At 47.2% G+C, this 15,844-nt stretch overlaps 1 protein-coding gene across 1 annotated transcript in view; it reads left to right on the plus strand.

Annotated features, from left to right (window-relative positions):
* sbf1 (SET binding factor 1) overlaps positions 1-15,844 on the plus strand; it is a 359,704-nt gene that overhangs the window by 278,830 nt on the left and 65,030 nt on the right. Inside the window, exon 27 of the mRNA XM_068005308.1 lies at positions 1,106-1,302. Coding sequence (XP_067861409.1) covers positions 1,106-1,302 — 197 coding nt within the window. The remainder of the gene's footprint in view (positions 1-1,105; positions 1,303-15,844) is intronic.

A 15,844-nucleotide genomic window follows, 5' to 3' on the forward strand; every position in this document is an offset into this window, starting at 1 on the left:
TTTTGGCAACCAAAGGTATTAAGGGATATGGGCCAAAGGCAGGTATATGGAGTTAGATCACAGATCAGCCATGATCTTATCAAATGGCGGAGCAGGCACGAGGGGCTGAATGGCCTACTCCTGTTCCTATGTTTTGAAACTCCATATACACAACATCAACCTCATTGCCCTCATCAACCCTCCCTGTTGCCATTTAGTTACCATTTGTGTTCAGGTATTGTCATTTTATCAAACAAACTTCTAAACTGACCAGAAGGAATCTTAAGTCGAGCAGCACATCCAAATGTCCAGCAGATTAGCTGATGCCCTTTGAGATGCTTCAAACACTTTCCTAACTGCAGAAGTAAGACTCACACGTCTATAATTTGTTAGTTCATCCCTCGCCCCTTTTTTGAAGATGAGATGGGACCCACATTTGCTATTTTCCAATCCTATGGGATTTGGCCTGAATCCAATGAACTCCCAAGAAATATCCACAAGAGGACTCACAATTATTGAGCCAATTCCTTCAGAACCCTGGGATGAAAATGATCAGGGATAGGAATTGGGGTACTGGAGGGATGGGGTATGAATGGACTTTTTGTTGCTTTGAATTTACTAATTAGCATTTTGAGTAGAATGTCACATGACTGCCACCTCAGGGCAAGACACAACTGCCCCGAGACTTGCACTGGCTGTGCTAATACGACAGTCTTGTTGTCCATCCTGAAGTTTAGTCTATTAGCACAGTTGGTATGGAGTAAAAATTCATCATCTCCTCAGTGAACATCTTGTTGATCTTGTGTGTTCAGGCAAAGGCTCTGTGTCCCTCTGCACAGCCCTCCACCCTCCCCCAGAGACACCAGGCTCTGGAGAATGTCATATAACTTCATCGTCACATCACATTTCAGCACCTGCACTAACTTAGTGCAAATATTAATCTGTTATGTAAACAGGACACTTTGTGAACTGGTTAAATCCATGATCTATCTAGAGGTAAAGTGCAAAGATGCTGAATCTGAAAGCAGAGAGTCTTAGTAATAGCAGTAATGTGTCTGAAAGTCAGGGAGTATTGAGACATCAACAGGATGGGATTTTGATTGACCCTGATATTCTTCCCTTTCAGTTACCCCAGCCTCCTGATTATTCCGCAGACCATACAGGACAGTACAATGCAACGCATCTCACGGTGTTACAGACAGAACCGCTTCCCCGTTGTGTGTTGGAGGAACTCGCGCACAAAGGCCGTGCTTCTGCGGTCAGCTGGGCTCCATGGGAAGAGTGTCGTGGGCCTCTTCAAGTCCCAGAATGCACCAGCTACAGGTACTAACCATGAAGCCAAAGTGAGGAAGAAACTTAACATTAGAGGTAGTGTGAGGCAGTTGCGGACTACAGGCAGCGGGAGTTTGAGTGTTGCAGACTACAGGTAGTGGGAGTTACAGATTACAGGCAGTGGGTGTGTAAGTGTTACGGACTACAGGCAATGGGAGTGGGAATGTTACAGGCTACAAATGGTGGGAGTGTGGGCGTTACAGACTACAGGCAGTGGGAGCGTGGGCATTACAGACTACAGGCAGTGTAAGTGTGGGCATTACAGACTACAGGCAGTGTAAGTGTGGGCATTACAGACTACAGGCAGTGTAAGTGTGGGCATTACAGACTACAGGCAGTGTAAGTGTGGGCATAACAGACTACAGGCAGTGGGAGCATGGGCATTACAGACTACAGGCAGTGGGAGCGTGGGCATTACAGACTACAGGCAGTGGGAGCGTGGGCGTTACAGACTACAGGCAGTGGGAGTGTGGGAGTTACAGACTACAGGCAGTGGGTGTGTAAGTGTTACAGACTGCAGCCAGTGAGAGTGATACATACTACAGGCAGTGGGAGTGTGGGTGTTACAGACTACAGACAGTGGGATGTGGGCTTTACAGACTACAGGCTGTAGGAGTGTGAGTGTTACACACTACAGGCAGTGTGAGTGTTAGAGCATAAGAACCTAAGAAATAGGAGCAGGAGTAGGCCATTCAGCCCCTCGAGCCTGATCCACCACTCAGTAAGATCATGGGTGATCTTCGGCCTCAACTCCGCTTTCCCACCCGATCCCCATATCCCTTAATTCCCATAGAGTCCAAAAATCTATCGATCTCAGTCTTCAATATACTCAACAACTGAACATCCAAAGGCCTCTGGGGTAGGGAATTCCAAATATTCACAACCCTCTGAGTGAACAAATTCCTCCTCGTCTGTCCTAAATGTCCGACCTTACTGCAGTTATACAGGGCCTTGGTGAGACCACACCTGGACTATTGTGTGCAGTTTTGGTCTCCTTACCTAAGAAAGGATGTACTTGCCATAGAGGGAGTGCAGTGAAGGTTCACCAGACTGATTCCTGGGATGGCAGGACTGTTGTATGAGGAGAGATTTGGTCGACTCGGCCTGTATTCACTCGAGTTTAGAAGAATGAGAGGGGATCTCATTGAAACATATAAAATTCTGACAGGGCGAGACAGACTGGATGCACAGGGAGGATGTTTCCACTGGCTGGGGGGGTCCAGAACGAGGGGTCACAGTCTCAGGATACGGGTTAGGACATTTAAAACTGACATGAGGAGAAATTCTTCTCTCAGAGGGTGGTGAACCTGTGGAATTCTCTACCACAGAAGGCAGTGGAGGCCAAGTCACTGAATATATTTAAGAAGGAGCTAGATAGATATCGAGACACAAAAGGCATCAAGGGGCATGGGGAGAGAGCGGGAATATGGTATTGAGGTAAAGGATCAGCTATGATCATATTGAATGATGGAGCAGGCTCGAAGGGCCGAATGGCCTACTCTGCTCCTATTTTCTATGTTTCCATGACCCCTTATCCTGAGACTATGTCCCTCAGTTCTAGATTCGACAGCCATGGGCAACAACCTCTCAGCATCTACCCTGTCAAGCCCATTTAGAATCTTATATGTTCAATTGAGATCACTTCTCATTCTTCTGAACTCCAGAGAGCAGAGAACCATTCCACTCAATCTTTCCTCATAGGACAATCCTCTCATCCCAGGAATCAATCCAGTGAACCTTTGTTGCACTGCCTCTAAGGAGACCAAATCTGTACACAGTACTCCAGGTGTGGTCTCACCAACGCCCTGTACAGTTGCATTTGGACTTCCTTACTCTTGTACTCCAACCCCCTTGCAATAAAGGCAAACGTACTATTTGCCTTCCTAATTGCTTGACGTACCTGCATGTTAACTTTATGTGTTTCATGTACAACGACACCCAAATCCCTCTGAACACCAACATTAATAGTTTCTCACCACTTGAAAATATTGTGCTTTTCTATTTTTCCTACCAAAGTGGCTAACCTCACGTTTCCCCACATTATACTCAATCTGCCACCTTCTTGCCGACTCACTTAACCTGCCGATATCCCTTTGCAGACTCTTTGCGTCCTCCTCACAGCTTACTTTCCCACCGAGTGGGGAAAATGCTCGAGTCTATTATAAAGGTTGTGATAACAGAACACTTATAGAATCATAGAAGTTTACAACATGGAAACAGGCCCTTCGGCCCAACATGTCCATGTCGCCCAGTTTATACCACTACGCTAGTCCCAGTTGCCTGCACTTGGCCCATATCCCTCTATACCCATCTTACCCAGGATGTGGAGATGCCGGTGATGGACTGGGGTTGACAATTGTAAACAATTTTACAACACCAAGTTATAGTCCAGCAATTTTATTTTAAATTCACAAGCTTTCGGAGATTTTCTCCTTCCTCAGGCAAATGTTTGCCTGAGGAAGGAGAAAATCTCCGAAAGCTTGTGAATTTAAAATAAAATTGCTGGACTATAACTTGGTGTTGTAAAATTGTTTACAATCATCTTACCCAGGTAACTGTCCAAATGCTTTTTAAAAGACAAAATTGTACCCATCTCTACTACTGCCTCTGGCAGCTCGTTCCAGACACTCACCACCCTCTGGATCCTTTTGTATCTCTCCTCTCTCACCTTAAATCTATGTCCCCTCGTTATAGACCCCCCTACCTTTGGGAAAAGATTTTGACTATCTACCTTATCTATGCCCCTCATTATTTTATAGACTTCTATAAGATCACCCCTAAATCTCCTACTCTCCAGGGAAAAAAGTCTCAGTCTATCCAACCTCTCCCTATAAGTCAAACCATCAAGTCCCGGTAGCATCCTAGTAAATCTTTTCTGCACTCTTTCTAGTTTAATAATATCCTTTCTATAATAGGGTGACCAGAACTGTACACAGTATTCCAAGTGTGGCCTTACTAATGTCTTGTACAACTTCAACAAGACAACCCAACTCCTGTATTCAATGTTCTGACCAATGAAACCAAGCATGCTGAATGCCGCCTTCACCACCCTATCCACCTGTGACTCCACTTTCAAGGAGCTATGAACCTGTACTCCCAGATCTCTTTGTTCCAAAACTCTCCCCAACGTCCTACCATTAACGGAGTAGGTCCTGGCCCGATTCGATCCACCAAAATGCATCACCTCATATTTATCTAAATTAAACTCCATCTGCCATTCATCGGCCCACTGGCCCAATTTATCAAGATCCCGTTGCAATCCTAGATAACCTTCTTCACTGTCCACAATGCCACCAATCTTGGTGTCATCTGCAAACTTACTAACCATGCCTTCAAAATTCTCATCCAAATCATTAATATAAATAACAAATAACAGCGCACCCAGCACCAATCCCTGAGGCACACCGCTGGTCACAGGCCTCCAGTTTGAAAAACAACCCTCGACAAAACCCTCTGTCTTCTGCCATCAATCCAATTTTGTATCCAATTGGCTACCTCACCTTGGATCCCGTGAGATTTAACCTTATGTAACAACCTACCATGCGGTACCTTGTCAAAGGCTTTGCTAAAGTCCATGTAGACGACGTCTACTGCACAGCCCTCATCTATCTTCTTGGTTACCCCTTCAAAAAACTCAATCAAATTTGTGAGACATGATTTTCCTCTCACAAAACCATGCTGACTGTTCCGAATCAGTCCCTGCCTCTCCAAATGCCCGTAGATCCTGTCTCTCAGAATACCCTCTAACAACTTACCCACTACAGATGTCAGGCTCACAGGTCTGTAGTTCCCAGGCTTTTCCCTGCCGCCCTTCTTAAACAAAGGCACAACATTTGCTACCCTCCAATCTTCAGGCACCTCATCTGTAGCTGTCGATGATTCAAATATCTCTGCTGGGGGACCCGCAATTTCCTCCCTAACCTCCCATAACGTCCTGGGATACACTTCATCAGGTCCCGGAGATTTATCTACCTTGATGCGCGTTAAGACTTCCATCACCTCCCTCTCTGTAATATGTACACTCCTCAAGACATCACTATTTATTTCCCCAAGTTCCCTAACATCCATGCCTTTCTCAATCGTAAATACTGATGCGAAATATTCATTTAGGATCTCACCCATCTCTTGTGGTTCCGCACATAGATGACCTTGTTGATCCTTAAGAGGCCCTACTCTCTCCCTAGTTACTCTTTTGCCCTTTATGTATTTGTAGAAGCTCTTTGGATTCTCCTTTGCCTTATCTGCCAAAGCAATCTCATGTCCCCTTTTTGCCCTCCTGATTTCTCTCTTAACTCTACTCCGGCAATCTTTATACTCTTCAAGGGATCCACTTGATCCCAGCTGCCTATGCATGTCATATGCCTCCTTCTTCTTTCTGACTGGGGCCTCAATCTCCCGAGTCATTCCAGGTTCCCTACTTCAACCAGCCTTGCCCTTCACTTTATAAGGAATGTGCTTACCCTGAACCCTGGTTAACACATTTTTGAAGGCCTCCCATTTACCAGACGTCCCTTTGCCTGCCAACAGACTCTCCCAATCAACTTCTGAAAGTTCCTGTCTAATACCATCAAAACTGGCCTTTCCCCAATTTAGAATTTTAACTTTTGGGCCAGACCTATCCTTCTCCATAGCTATCTTAAAACTAATGGAATTATGATCACTGGTCCCAAAGTGATCCCTCACTAACACTTCTGTCACCTGCCCTTCCTTATTTCCCAAGAGGAGGTCAAGTTTTGCCCCCTCTCTCGTCGGGCCATCCACATACTGAATGAGAAATTCCTCCTGAATACACAACAAATTTCTCTCCATCCAAGCCCCTAATGCTATGGCTGTCCCAGTCAATGTTGGGAAAGTTAAAGTCCCCTCCTATTACCACCCTATTTTTCTTGCAGCTGTCTGTAATCTCCTTACATATTTGCTCCTCAATTTCCCGTTGACTATTTGGGGGTCTGTAGTACAATCCTATCAAAGTGATCTCTCCCTTCTTATTTTTCAGTTCTACCCATGTGGACTCCATGGCGAACCCTCGGATATATCCCCTCTCACTACTGCAGTGATGTTCTCCCTAATCAAGAACGCAACTCCCCCTCCTCTCTTACCTCCTGCTCTATCTTTCCTATAGCATCTGTACCCTGGAACATTGAGCTGCCAGTCCTGCCCCTCCCTTAGCCATGTTTCAGTAATAGCTATAACATCCCAGTCCCATGCACCCATCCATGCCCTGAGTTCATCTGCCTTGACCATCAGACTTCTTGCATTGAAATAAATGCAGTTTAATCTAGACTTCCCTTGGTCTTTGCCCTGCTTTCTCAGACCATCTGTCCGGTCATGTTCTGTACACTCTCCCTTACTGCCTTTTGTTTCTGTCACCACTTTACTTCCCACTGACTTCCTGCATCGGTTCCCATCCCCCTGCCACATTAGTTTAAACCCTCCCCAACAGCACTAGCAAACACTCCCCCTAGGACATTGGTTCCAGTCCTGCCCAGATGCAGACCGTCTAATTTGTACTGATCCCACCTCCCCCAGAACCGGTTCCAATGTCCCAGGAATTTGAATCCCTCCCTCTTGCACCATCTCTCAAGCCACGTATTCATCCTAGCTATCCTGTCATTCCTACTCTGACTAGCCCGTGACACTGGTAGCAATCCTGAGATTACTACCTTTGAGGTCCTACGTTTTAGTTTAACTCCTAACTCCCTAAATTCAGCTTGTTGGACCTCATCCCGTTTTTTACCTATATCGTTGGTACCTATATGCACCACGACAACTGGCTGTTCACCCTCCCCCTCCAGAATGTCCTGCAGCCGCTCCGAGACATCCCTGACCCTTGCACCAGGGAGGCAACGTACCATCCTGGAGTCTCGGTTGCGTCCGCAGAAACGCCTGTCTATTCCCCTTACAATCGAGTCCCCTATCACTATAGCTCTGCCACTCTTTATCCTGCCCTCCTGTGCAGCAGAGCCAGCCATGGTGCCATGAACCTGGCCGCTGCCACCTTCCCCTGGTGAGCCATCTCCCCCAACAGTATCCAAAACGGTATACCTGTTTGAGAGGGGGATGGCCACAGGGAACCCCTGCACTACCTGCCTGCACCTCTTACTCTGCCTGGTGGTCACTCATTCACTTCCTGCCTGTACTCCCTTTCCCTGCGGTGTGACCAACTCGCTAAACGTGCTATCCACGAGTTTCTCTGCATCGCGGATGCTCCACAGTGAGTCCACCCGCAGCTCCAACTCCGAGATACGATCGGTCAGTAGCTGCAGGTGGACACACTTCCTGCACACATGGTCGGCAGGGACACTGGTAGTGTCCATGACTTCCCACATCTTGCAGGAGGGGCATATCACGGGTGCGAGGTCTGCTGCCATGACTTGCCTTAGCTTAGTTACCCTTTTTAAATTACGTTAAAATTAGAAAATGTTAACTATACTCGGGACCTCGGTTCACTAAAAAAAACACTACCTGCTATAAAAGCTGCTTAGTTTCTCAGCTCTTCGTTTAAACCAATGCCCTAATTTAGAGAAAAAAAACAGTAATACTCACCAACCAATCACTTACCTGCTGTCCTGTGACGTCACTCCTTGGTTTTCTGTTGTTGTTTTTGATCCGTTCAGGTCCGCCGCCGCTCTGGTCTTGGGCCTCGGGCCGCCGCTCTTTTATCCCCGCTCTCGGTCTCTCTCTTCTGCTCCCACTCAGGTCCGCCGCCGCTCTGGTCTTGGGCCTCGGGCCACCACTCTTTTATCCCCGCTCTCGGTCTCTCTCCTCTGCTCCCGCTCAGGTCCACCGCCGCTCTTGGAAGGCATTAACGGGATTGGACAAAGTCAGCATGGGTTTATGAAAGGGAAATCATACATAACCGGACAGATGGTCTGAGAAAGCAGGGCAAAGACCAAGGGAAGTCTAGATTAAACTGCATTTATTTCAATGCAAGAAGTCTGATGGTCAAGGCAGATGAACTCAGGGCATGGATGGGTACATGGGACTGGGATGTTATAGCTATTACTGAAACATGGCTAAGGGAGGGGCAGGACTGGCAGCTCAATGTTCCAGGGTACAGATGCTATAGGAAAGATAGAGCAGGAGGTAAGAGAGGAGGGGGAGTTGCGTTCTTGATTAGGGAGAACATCACTGCAGTAGTGAGAGGGGATATATCAGAGGGTTCGCCCACTGAGTCTATATGGGTAGAACTGAAAAATAAGAAGGGAGAGATCACTTTGATAGGATTGTACTACAGACTCCCAAATAGTCAACGGGAAATTGAGGAGCAAATATGTAAGGAGATTACAGACAGCTGCAAGAAAAATAGGGTGGTAATAGTAGGGGACTTTAACTTTCCCAACATTGACTGGGACAGCCATAGCATTCGGGGCTTGGAAGGGGAGAAATTTGTTGAGTGTATTCAGGAGGAATTTCTCATTCAGTATGCGGATGGCCCGACGAGAGAGGGGGCAAAACTTGACCTCCTCTTGGGAAATAAGGAAGGGCAGGTGACAGAAGTGTTAGTGAGGGATCACTTTGGGACCAGTGATCATAATTCCATAAGTTTTAAGATAGCTATGGGAATGATGGGTCTGGCCCAAAAGTTAAAATTCTAAATTGGGGAAAGGCCAATTTTGATGGTATTAGACAGGAACTTTCAGAAGTTGATTGGGAGAGTCTGTTGGCAGGCAAAGGGATGTCTGGTAAGTGGGAGGCTTTCAAAAGTGTGTTAACCAGGGTTCAGGGTAAGCACATTCCTTATAAAGTGAAGGGCAAGGCTGGTAGAAGTAGGGAACCTTGGATGACTCGGGAGATTGAGGCCCTAGTCAAAAAGAAGAAGGAGGCATATGACATGCATAGACAGCTGGGATCAAGTGGATCCCTTGAAGAGTATAGAGATTGTCAGAGTAGAGTTAAGAGAGAAATCAGGAGGGCAAAAAGAGGACATGAGATTGCTTTGGCAGATAAGGCAAAGGAGAATCCAAAGAGCTTCTACAAATACATAAAGGGCAAAAGAGTAACTAGGGAGAGAGTAGGGCCTCTTAAGGATCAACAAGGTCATCTATGTGCGGAACCACAAGAGATGGGTGAGATCCTAAATGAATATTTCACATCGGTATTTACGGTTGAGAAAGGCATGGATGTTAGGGAACTTGGGGAAATAAATAGTGATGTCTTGAGGAGTGTACATATTACAGAGAGGGAGGTGCTGGAAGTCTTAACGCGCATCAAGGTAGATGAATCTCCGGGACCTGATGAAATGTATCCCAGGACGTTATGGGAGTTTAGGGAGGAAATTGCGGGTCCCCAGCAGAGATATTTGAATCATCGACAGCTACAGGTGAGGTGCCTGAAGATTGGAGGGTAGCAAATGTTGTGCCTTTGTTTAAGAAGGGCGGCAGGGAAAAGCCTGGGAACTTCAGACCGGTGAGCCTGACCTCTGCAGTGGGTAAGTTGTTAGAGGGTATTCTGAGAGACAGGATCTACAGGCATTTGGAGAGGCAGGGACTGATTAGCAACAGTCAGCATGGTTTTGTGAGAGGAAAATCATGTCTCATGAATTTGATTGAGTTTTTTGAAGGGGTAACCAAGAAGATAGATGAGGGCTGTGCAGTAGACGTGGTCTACATGGACTTTCGCAAAGCCTTTGACAAGGTACCGCATGGTAGGTTGTTCCATAAGGTTAAATCTCACGGGATCCAAGGTGAGGTAGCCAATTGGATACAAAATTGGATTGACGACAGAAGACAGAGGGTGGTTGTAGAGGGTTGTTTTTCAAACTGGAGGCCTGTGACCAGCGGTGTGCCTCAGGGATCGGTGCTGCGTCCGCTGTTGTTTGTTATTTATATTAATGATTTGGATGAGAATTTAGGAGGCATGGTTAGTAAGTTTGCAGATGACACCAAGATTGGTGGCATTGTGGACAGTGAAGAAGGTTATCTCGGATTGCAACGGGATCTTGATAAATTGGGCCAGTGGGCCGATGAATGGCAGATGGTGTTTAATTTAGATAAATGTGAGGTGCTGCATTTTGGTGGATCGAATCGGGCCAGGACCTACTCCGTTAATGGTAGGGCGTTGGGGAGAGTTATAGAACAAAGAGATCTGGGAGTACAGGTTCATAGCTCCTTGAAAGTGGAGTCACAGGTGGATAGGGTGGTGAAGAAGGCATTCAGCATGCTTGGTTTCATTGGTCAGAACATTGAATACAGGAGTTGGGATGTCTTGTTGAAGTTGTACAAGACATTAGTTAGGCCACACTTGGAATACTGTGTACAGTTCTGGTCACCCTATTATAGAAAGGATATTATTAAACTAGAAAGAGTGCAGAAAAGATTTACTAGGATGCTACCGTGACTTGATGGTTTGACTTATAGGGAGAGGTTGGATAGACTGAGACTTTTTTCCCTGAAGAGTAGGAGGTTTAGGGGTGATCTTATAGAAGTCTATAAAATAATGAGGGGCATAGATAAGGTAGATAGTCAAAATCTTTTCCCAAAGGTAGGGGAGTCTATAACGAGGGGGCATAGATTTAAGGTGAGAGGGGAGAGATACAAAAGGGTCCAGAGGGGCAATTTTTTCACTCAAAGGGTGGTGAGTGTCTGGAACGAGCTGTCAGAGGCAGTAGTAGAGGCGGGTACAATTTTGTCTTTTAAAAAGCATTTGGACAGTTACATGGGTAAGATGGGTATCGAGGGATATGGGCCAAGTGCAGGCAATTGGGACTAGCTTAGTGGTATAAACTGGGCGACATGTACACGTTGGGCCGAAGGGCCTGTTTCCATGTTGTAAACTTCTATGATTCTATTTTATGATTCTAACAAATCTACTGGAGTTTTTTGAGGAGGTAACTCGTAGAATAGATAGGGGAGAACCAGTGGATGTGGTGTACTTGGATTTTCAGAAGGCTTTTGATAAGGTCCCACACAAGAGGTTGGTGTACAAAATTAAAGCACAAGGGATTGGGGGGAATATACTGGCATGGATTGAGAATTGGTTGACAGACAGGAAACAGAGAGTAGGAATAAACGGGACTTTTTCCAGGTGGCAGGCAGTGACTAGCGGGGTACCGCGGGGATCAGTGCTTGGACCCCAGCTTGTCACAATTTATATCAATGATTTGGATGAGGGAACTAAATGTTACATTTCCAAGTTTGCAGACGACACTAGGTTGGGCTGGAATGTGAGCTGTGAGGAGGATGCAAAGAGGCTCCAATGTGATTTAGACAAGTTGGGTGAGTGGGCAAGAACCTGGCAGATGCAGTATAACGTGGATAAATGTGAGGTTATCCACTTTGGTTGTAAAAACAGGAAGACATTATTATCTGAATGGTGATAGATTGGGAAAAGGGGAGGTGCAATGAGACCTGGGTGTCCTTGTACACCAGTCGCTGAAAGCGAGCATTCAGGTGCAGCAAGCAGTTAGGAAGGCGAATGGTATGTTGGCGTTCATTGCAAGAGGATTTGAGTACAGGAACAGGGATGTCTTACTGCAGTTTTACAGGGCCTTGGTGAGACCACATCTGGAGTATTGTGTGCAGTTTTGGTCTCCTTATCTGAGGAAGGATGTCCTTGCCATGGAGGGAGTGCAACAAAGGTTTACCAGACTGATTCCTGGGATGGCAGGACTGACATATGAGGAGAGATTGGGTCGACTCGGCCTATATTCACTAGAGTTTAGAAGAATGAGAGGTGATCTCATCGAAACATATAAAATTCTAACAGGACTCGACAGACTCGATGCAGGGACGATGTTCCCGATGGTTGGGGAGTCCAGAATCAGGGGTCACAGTCTCAGGATATGGGGTATGCCATTTAGAACCGAGATGAGGAGAAATTTCTTCACTCAGAGGGTGGTGAACCTGTGGAAATCTCTACCACAGAAGGCAGTGGAGGCCAAGTCAGTAAATATATTCAAGAAGGAGATAGATATTTTCTTAATGCTAAAGGGATCAAGGGATATGGGGAAAAAGCGGGAACAGGGTACTGAGTTGGACGATCAGCCATGATCATTTTGAATGGCAGAGCAGGCCCGAAGGGCCGAATGGCCTACTCTTGCTCCTGTTTTCTATTATTCTATGATTCTAACTTTGTATCATCAGCAAACTTGGATACATGACACACAGTGCTTTCACCTAAGTCATTAATATAGATTGTAAATGGCTGAGGCCCAAGCACCAAGCCTTGTGGCACTGCACTAGGTACAACCTGCCAACCCGAAAACGACCCATTTATTCCTACGCTCTGTTTTCTGTCCGTTAACCAGTCCTCAGTCCATGCTAATATATTACCCCCAATCCCATGAGCCCTAATATTGTGTGGCAACCTCTTAGGTGGCACCTTATCAAATGCCTTTTGAACATCCACTGGTTCCCCCTTATCTACCCTGCTAGTTACACCCTCAAAAAACTCTAATAGATTTGTCAAACACAATTTCCCTTTCAGAAAACCATGTTGGCTCTGCCTAATCATATAATGATTTTCTAAGTGGTCTATTACTACATCCTTAATAGATTCTAGCTTTTTCCCTATTACTGATGTCAGACTAACTGGCCTGTAGTTCCCTGTTTTCTCCCTCACTCCTTTCTTGAATAGTGGGGTTACATTTGCTACCTTCCAATCCACGGAGACAGTTGTAAAATTTAGGGAATTCTGGAAGATCAAAACCAATGCATCCACTATTTCTGCAGCCACCTTCTTTAAAAACCTGGGATGTAGGCCATCAGGTCCAGGGGATTTGTTGGCTTTTAGTCCTATTAATTTTTCTAAAACTTTTTCTTTATTAATCTTAATTACTTTAAGTTCCTCCCTCTCATTAGACCCTTGGTTCCCCACTATATCCAGTATATGTTTTGTGCCTTCTAAGGAGAAGACAGATACAAAATATTTGTCTAACGCCTCTGCCATTTCCTTATTCCCCATTCTCCTGTCTCTGTCTCTAAGGGACCCATGTTTACTTTCGGTACTCTCTTCCTTTTTATATGCTCTTCGAAGCTCTTTCAACCTGTTTTTATATTTCTTGCTAGTTTACTCTCATATTCAATTTTCATCCTCTTTATCATTTTCTTGATCATCCTTTGCTGATTTCTAAAACCCTCCCAATCCTCACGCTTACTACTCTTTTTGGCAACATTCTAAGCCTCTTCTTTTAATCTAATACTATCCTTAACTTCTCTAGTTAGCCATGGTTGGATCACTTTTCCTGTGGAGTTTTTATTCTTCAAGTGTTACAGGCTACAGGGAGTGTGAGTGTTACAGACTACAGGCAGTGTGAGTGATACCACAGGCAGTGGGAATGTGGGTATTGCAGACTACAGGCAGTGAGAGTGTTACAGACCACAGGCAGTGGGTGGGAATATTACAGACTACAGGCCGAGGGAGGGAGTGAGTGTTACAGATTACAGGCAGTGGGAGTGTGAATGTTATGAACTACAGGCAATAGGAGTGAGAGTGTTACAGACTACAGGCAGTGGGAGTGAGAGTGTTACAGACTACAGGCAGTGGGAGTGTGTGTGTGTTACGGACTACAGGCAGTGGGAGTGTTACAGGCTGCAGGCAGTGGGAGTGTGGGTGTTAAGGACTACAGGGAGTGTGAGTGTTACAGGCTGCAGGCAATGGGTTGTGAGTGTTACAGGCTACAGGCAATGGGTTGTGAGTGTTACGGACTGCAGGGGGTGTGAGTGTTACAGGCTGCAGGCAGTGGGAGTGTGAGTGTTACGGACTACAGGCAATGGGTTGTGAGTGTGAGTGTTACGGACTGCAGGGGGTGTGAGTGTTACGGACTGCAGGGGGTGTGAGTGTTACGGACTGCAGGGGGTGTGAGTGTTACGGACTGCAGGGGGTGTGAGCGTTACGGACTGCAGGGGGTGTGAGTGTTACGGACTGCAGGGGGTGTGAGTGTTACGGACTGCAGGGGGTGTGAGTGTTACGGACTGCAGGGGGTGTGAGTGTTACGGACTGCAGGGGGTGTGAGTGTTACGGACTGCAGGGGGTGTGAGTGTTACGGACTGCAGGGGGTGTGAGCGTTACGGACTGCAGGGGGTGTGAGCGTTACGGACTGCAGGGGGTGTGAGCGTTACGGACTGCAGGGGGTGGGAGCGTTACGGACTGCAGGGGGTGGGAGCGTTACGGACTGCAGGGGGTGGGAGCGTTACGGACTGCAGGGGGTGGGAGCGTTACGGACTGCAGGGGGTGGGAGCGTTACGGACTGCAGGGGGTGGGAGCGTTACGGACTGCAGGGGGTGGGAGCGTTACGGACTGCAGGGGGTGGGAGCGTTACGGACTGCAGGGGGTGGGAGCGTTACGGACTGCAGGGGGTGGGAGCGTTACGGACTGCAGGGGGTGGGAGCGTTACGGACTGCAGGGGGTGGGAGCGTTACGGACTGCAGGGGGTGGGAGCGTTGCGGACTACAGACGGTGGGCACGTGGGCGTTGCAGACTACAGACGGTGGGCACGTGGGCGTTGCAGACTACAGACGGTGGGCACGTGGGCGTTGCAGACTACAGACGGTGGGCACGTGGGCGTTGCAGACTACAGACGGTGGGCACGTGGGCGTTGCAGACTACAGACGGTGGGCACGTGGGCGTTGCAGACTACAGACGGTGGGCACGTGGGCGTTGCAGACTACAGACGGTGGGCACGTGGGCGTTGCAGACTACAGACGGTGGGCACGTGGGCGTTGCAGACTACAGACGGTGGGAGTGTGGGCAATATAGGCTACAGACGGTGGGAATATGGGTCTTACAGACTACAGACAGTGGAAGTGTGGGTGTTATAGACTACAGAGAATGGGAGTGGATGTTTACGCTAGTGCTGAGGTGCTGAGCAAACTGTCTGATTTGCCCTCGATGCTATTGACTTTCTTGAGCGATGCAGCTGCATCCATCCAGAGAAGAGGATAGAATTCCATCACACTTCTGCCTTGTGTCTTGTAGGAGGTGGAGAGGCTCTGGGGAGTCGGGAGGTGACCCACTCACCGCAGAATACCCAGCCTCTGACCTGTTCTAGTAGCCACGGCATTTATGTAGCTGGTTCAGTTGAGTTTCTGGTCAATGGCGATCCCCAGGATGTTGATGGGGGACTCGGCGATGGTCATCCCATTGAATGTCAAGGGGAGGCAATTAGACTCTCTCTTGTTGGAGATGCTCATTGCCACTTATCAGCCCAAGCCTGGATATTGTCTAGACAGGAACATAGGAACAGGAGTAGGCCATTCAGTCCCTCGTGCCTGCTCCGTCATTTGATAAGATCATGGCTGATCTGTGATCTAACTCCATATACCTGCCGTTGGCCCATATCCCTTAATACCTTTGGTTGCCAAAAAGATCTTGCTGCATGTGGGTTTAGACTGCTTTATTATGTGAGGAATTGCGAATGGAACTGAACACTGTGCAATCATCAGCGAACAGCCCCATTTCTGACCTTATGATAGAGAGAAAGTCATTGATGAAGCAGCTGAAGATAGTTGGGCCTCGGACACTGCCCTGAGGAACTCCTGCAGCGATGTCCTGGGGCTGAGATGATTGGCCTCCAACAACTACAACCATCTTC

The sequence above is a fragment of the Heptranchias perlo genome, chromosome 24, assembly GCF_035084215.1.
Source record: "Heptranchias perlo isolate sHepPer1 chromosome 24, sHepPer1.hap1, whole genome shotgun sequence".
Lineage (NCBI taxonomy): Eukaryota > Metazoa > Chordata > Chondrichthyes > Hexanchiformes > Hexanchidae > Heptranchias > Heptranchias perlo.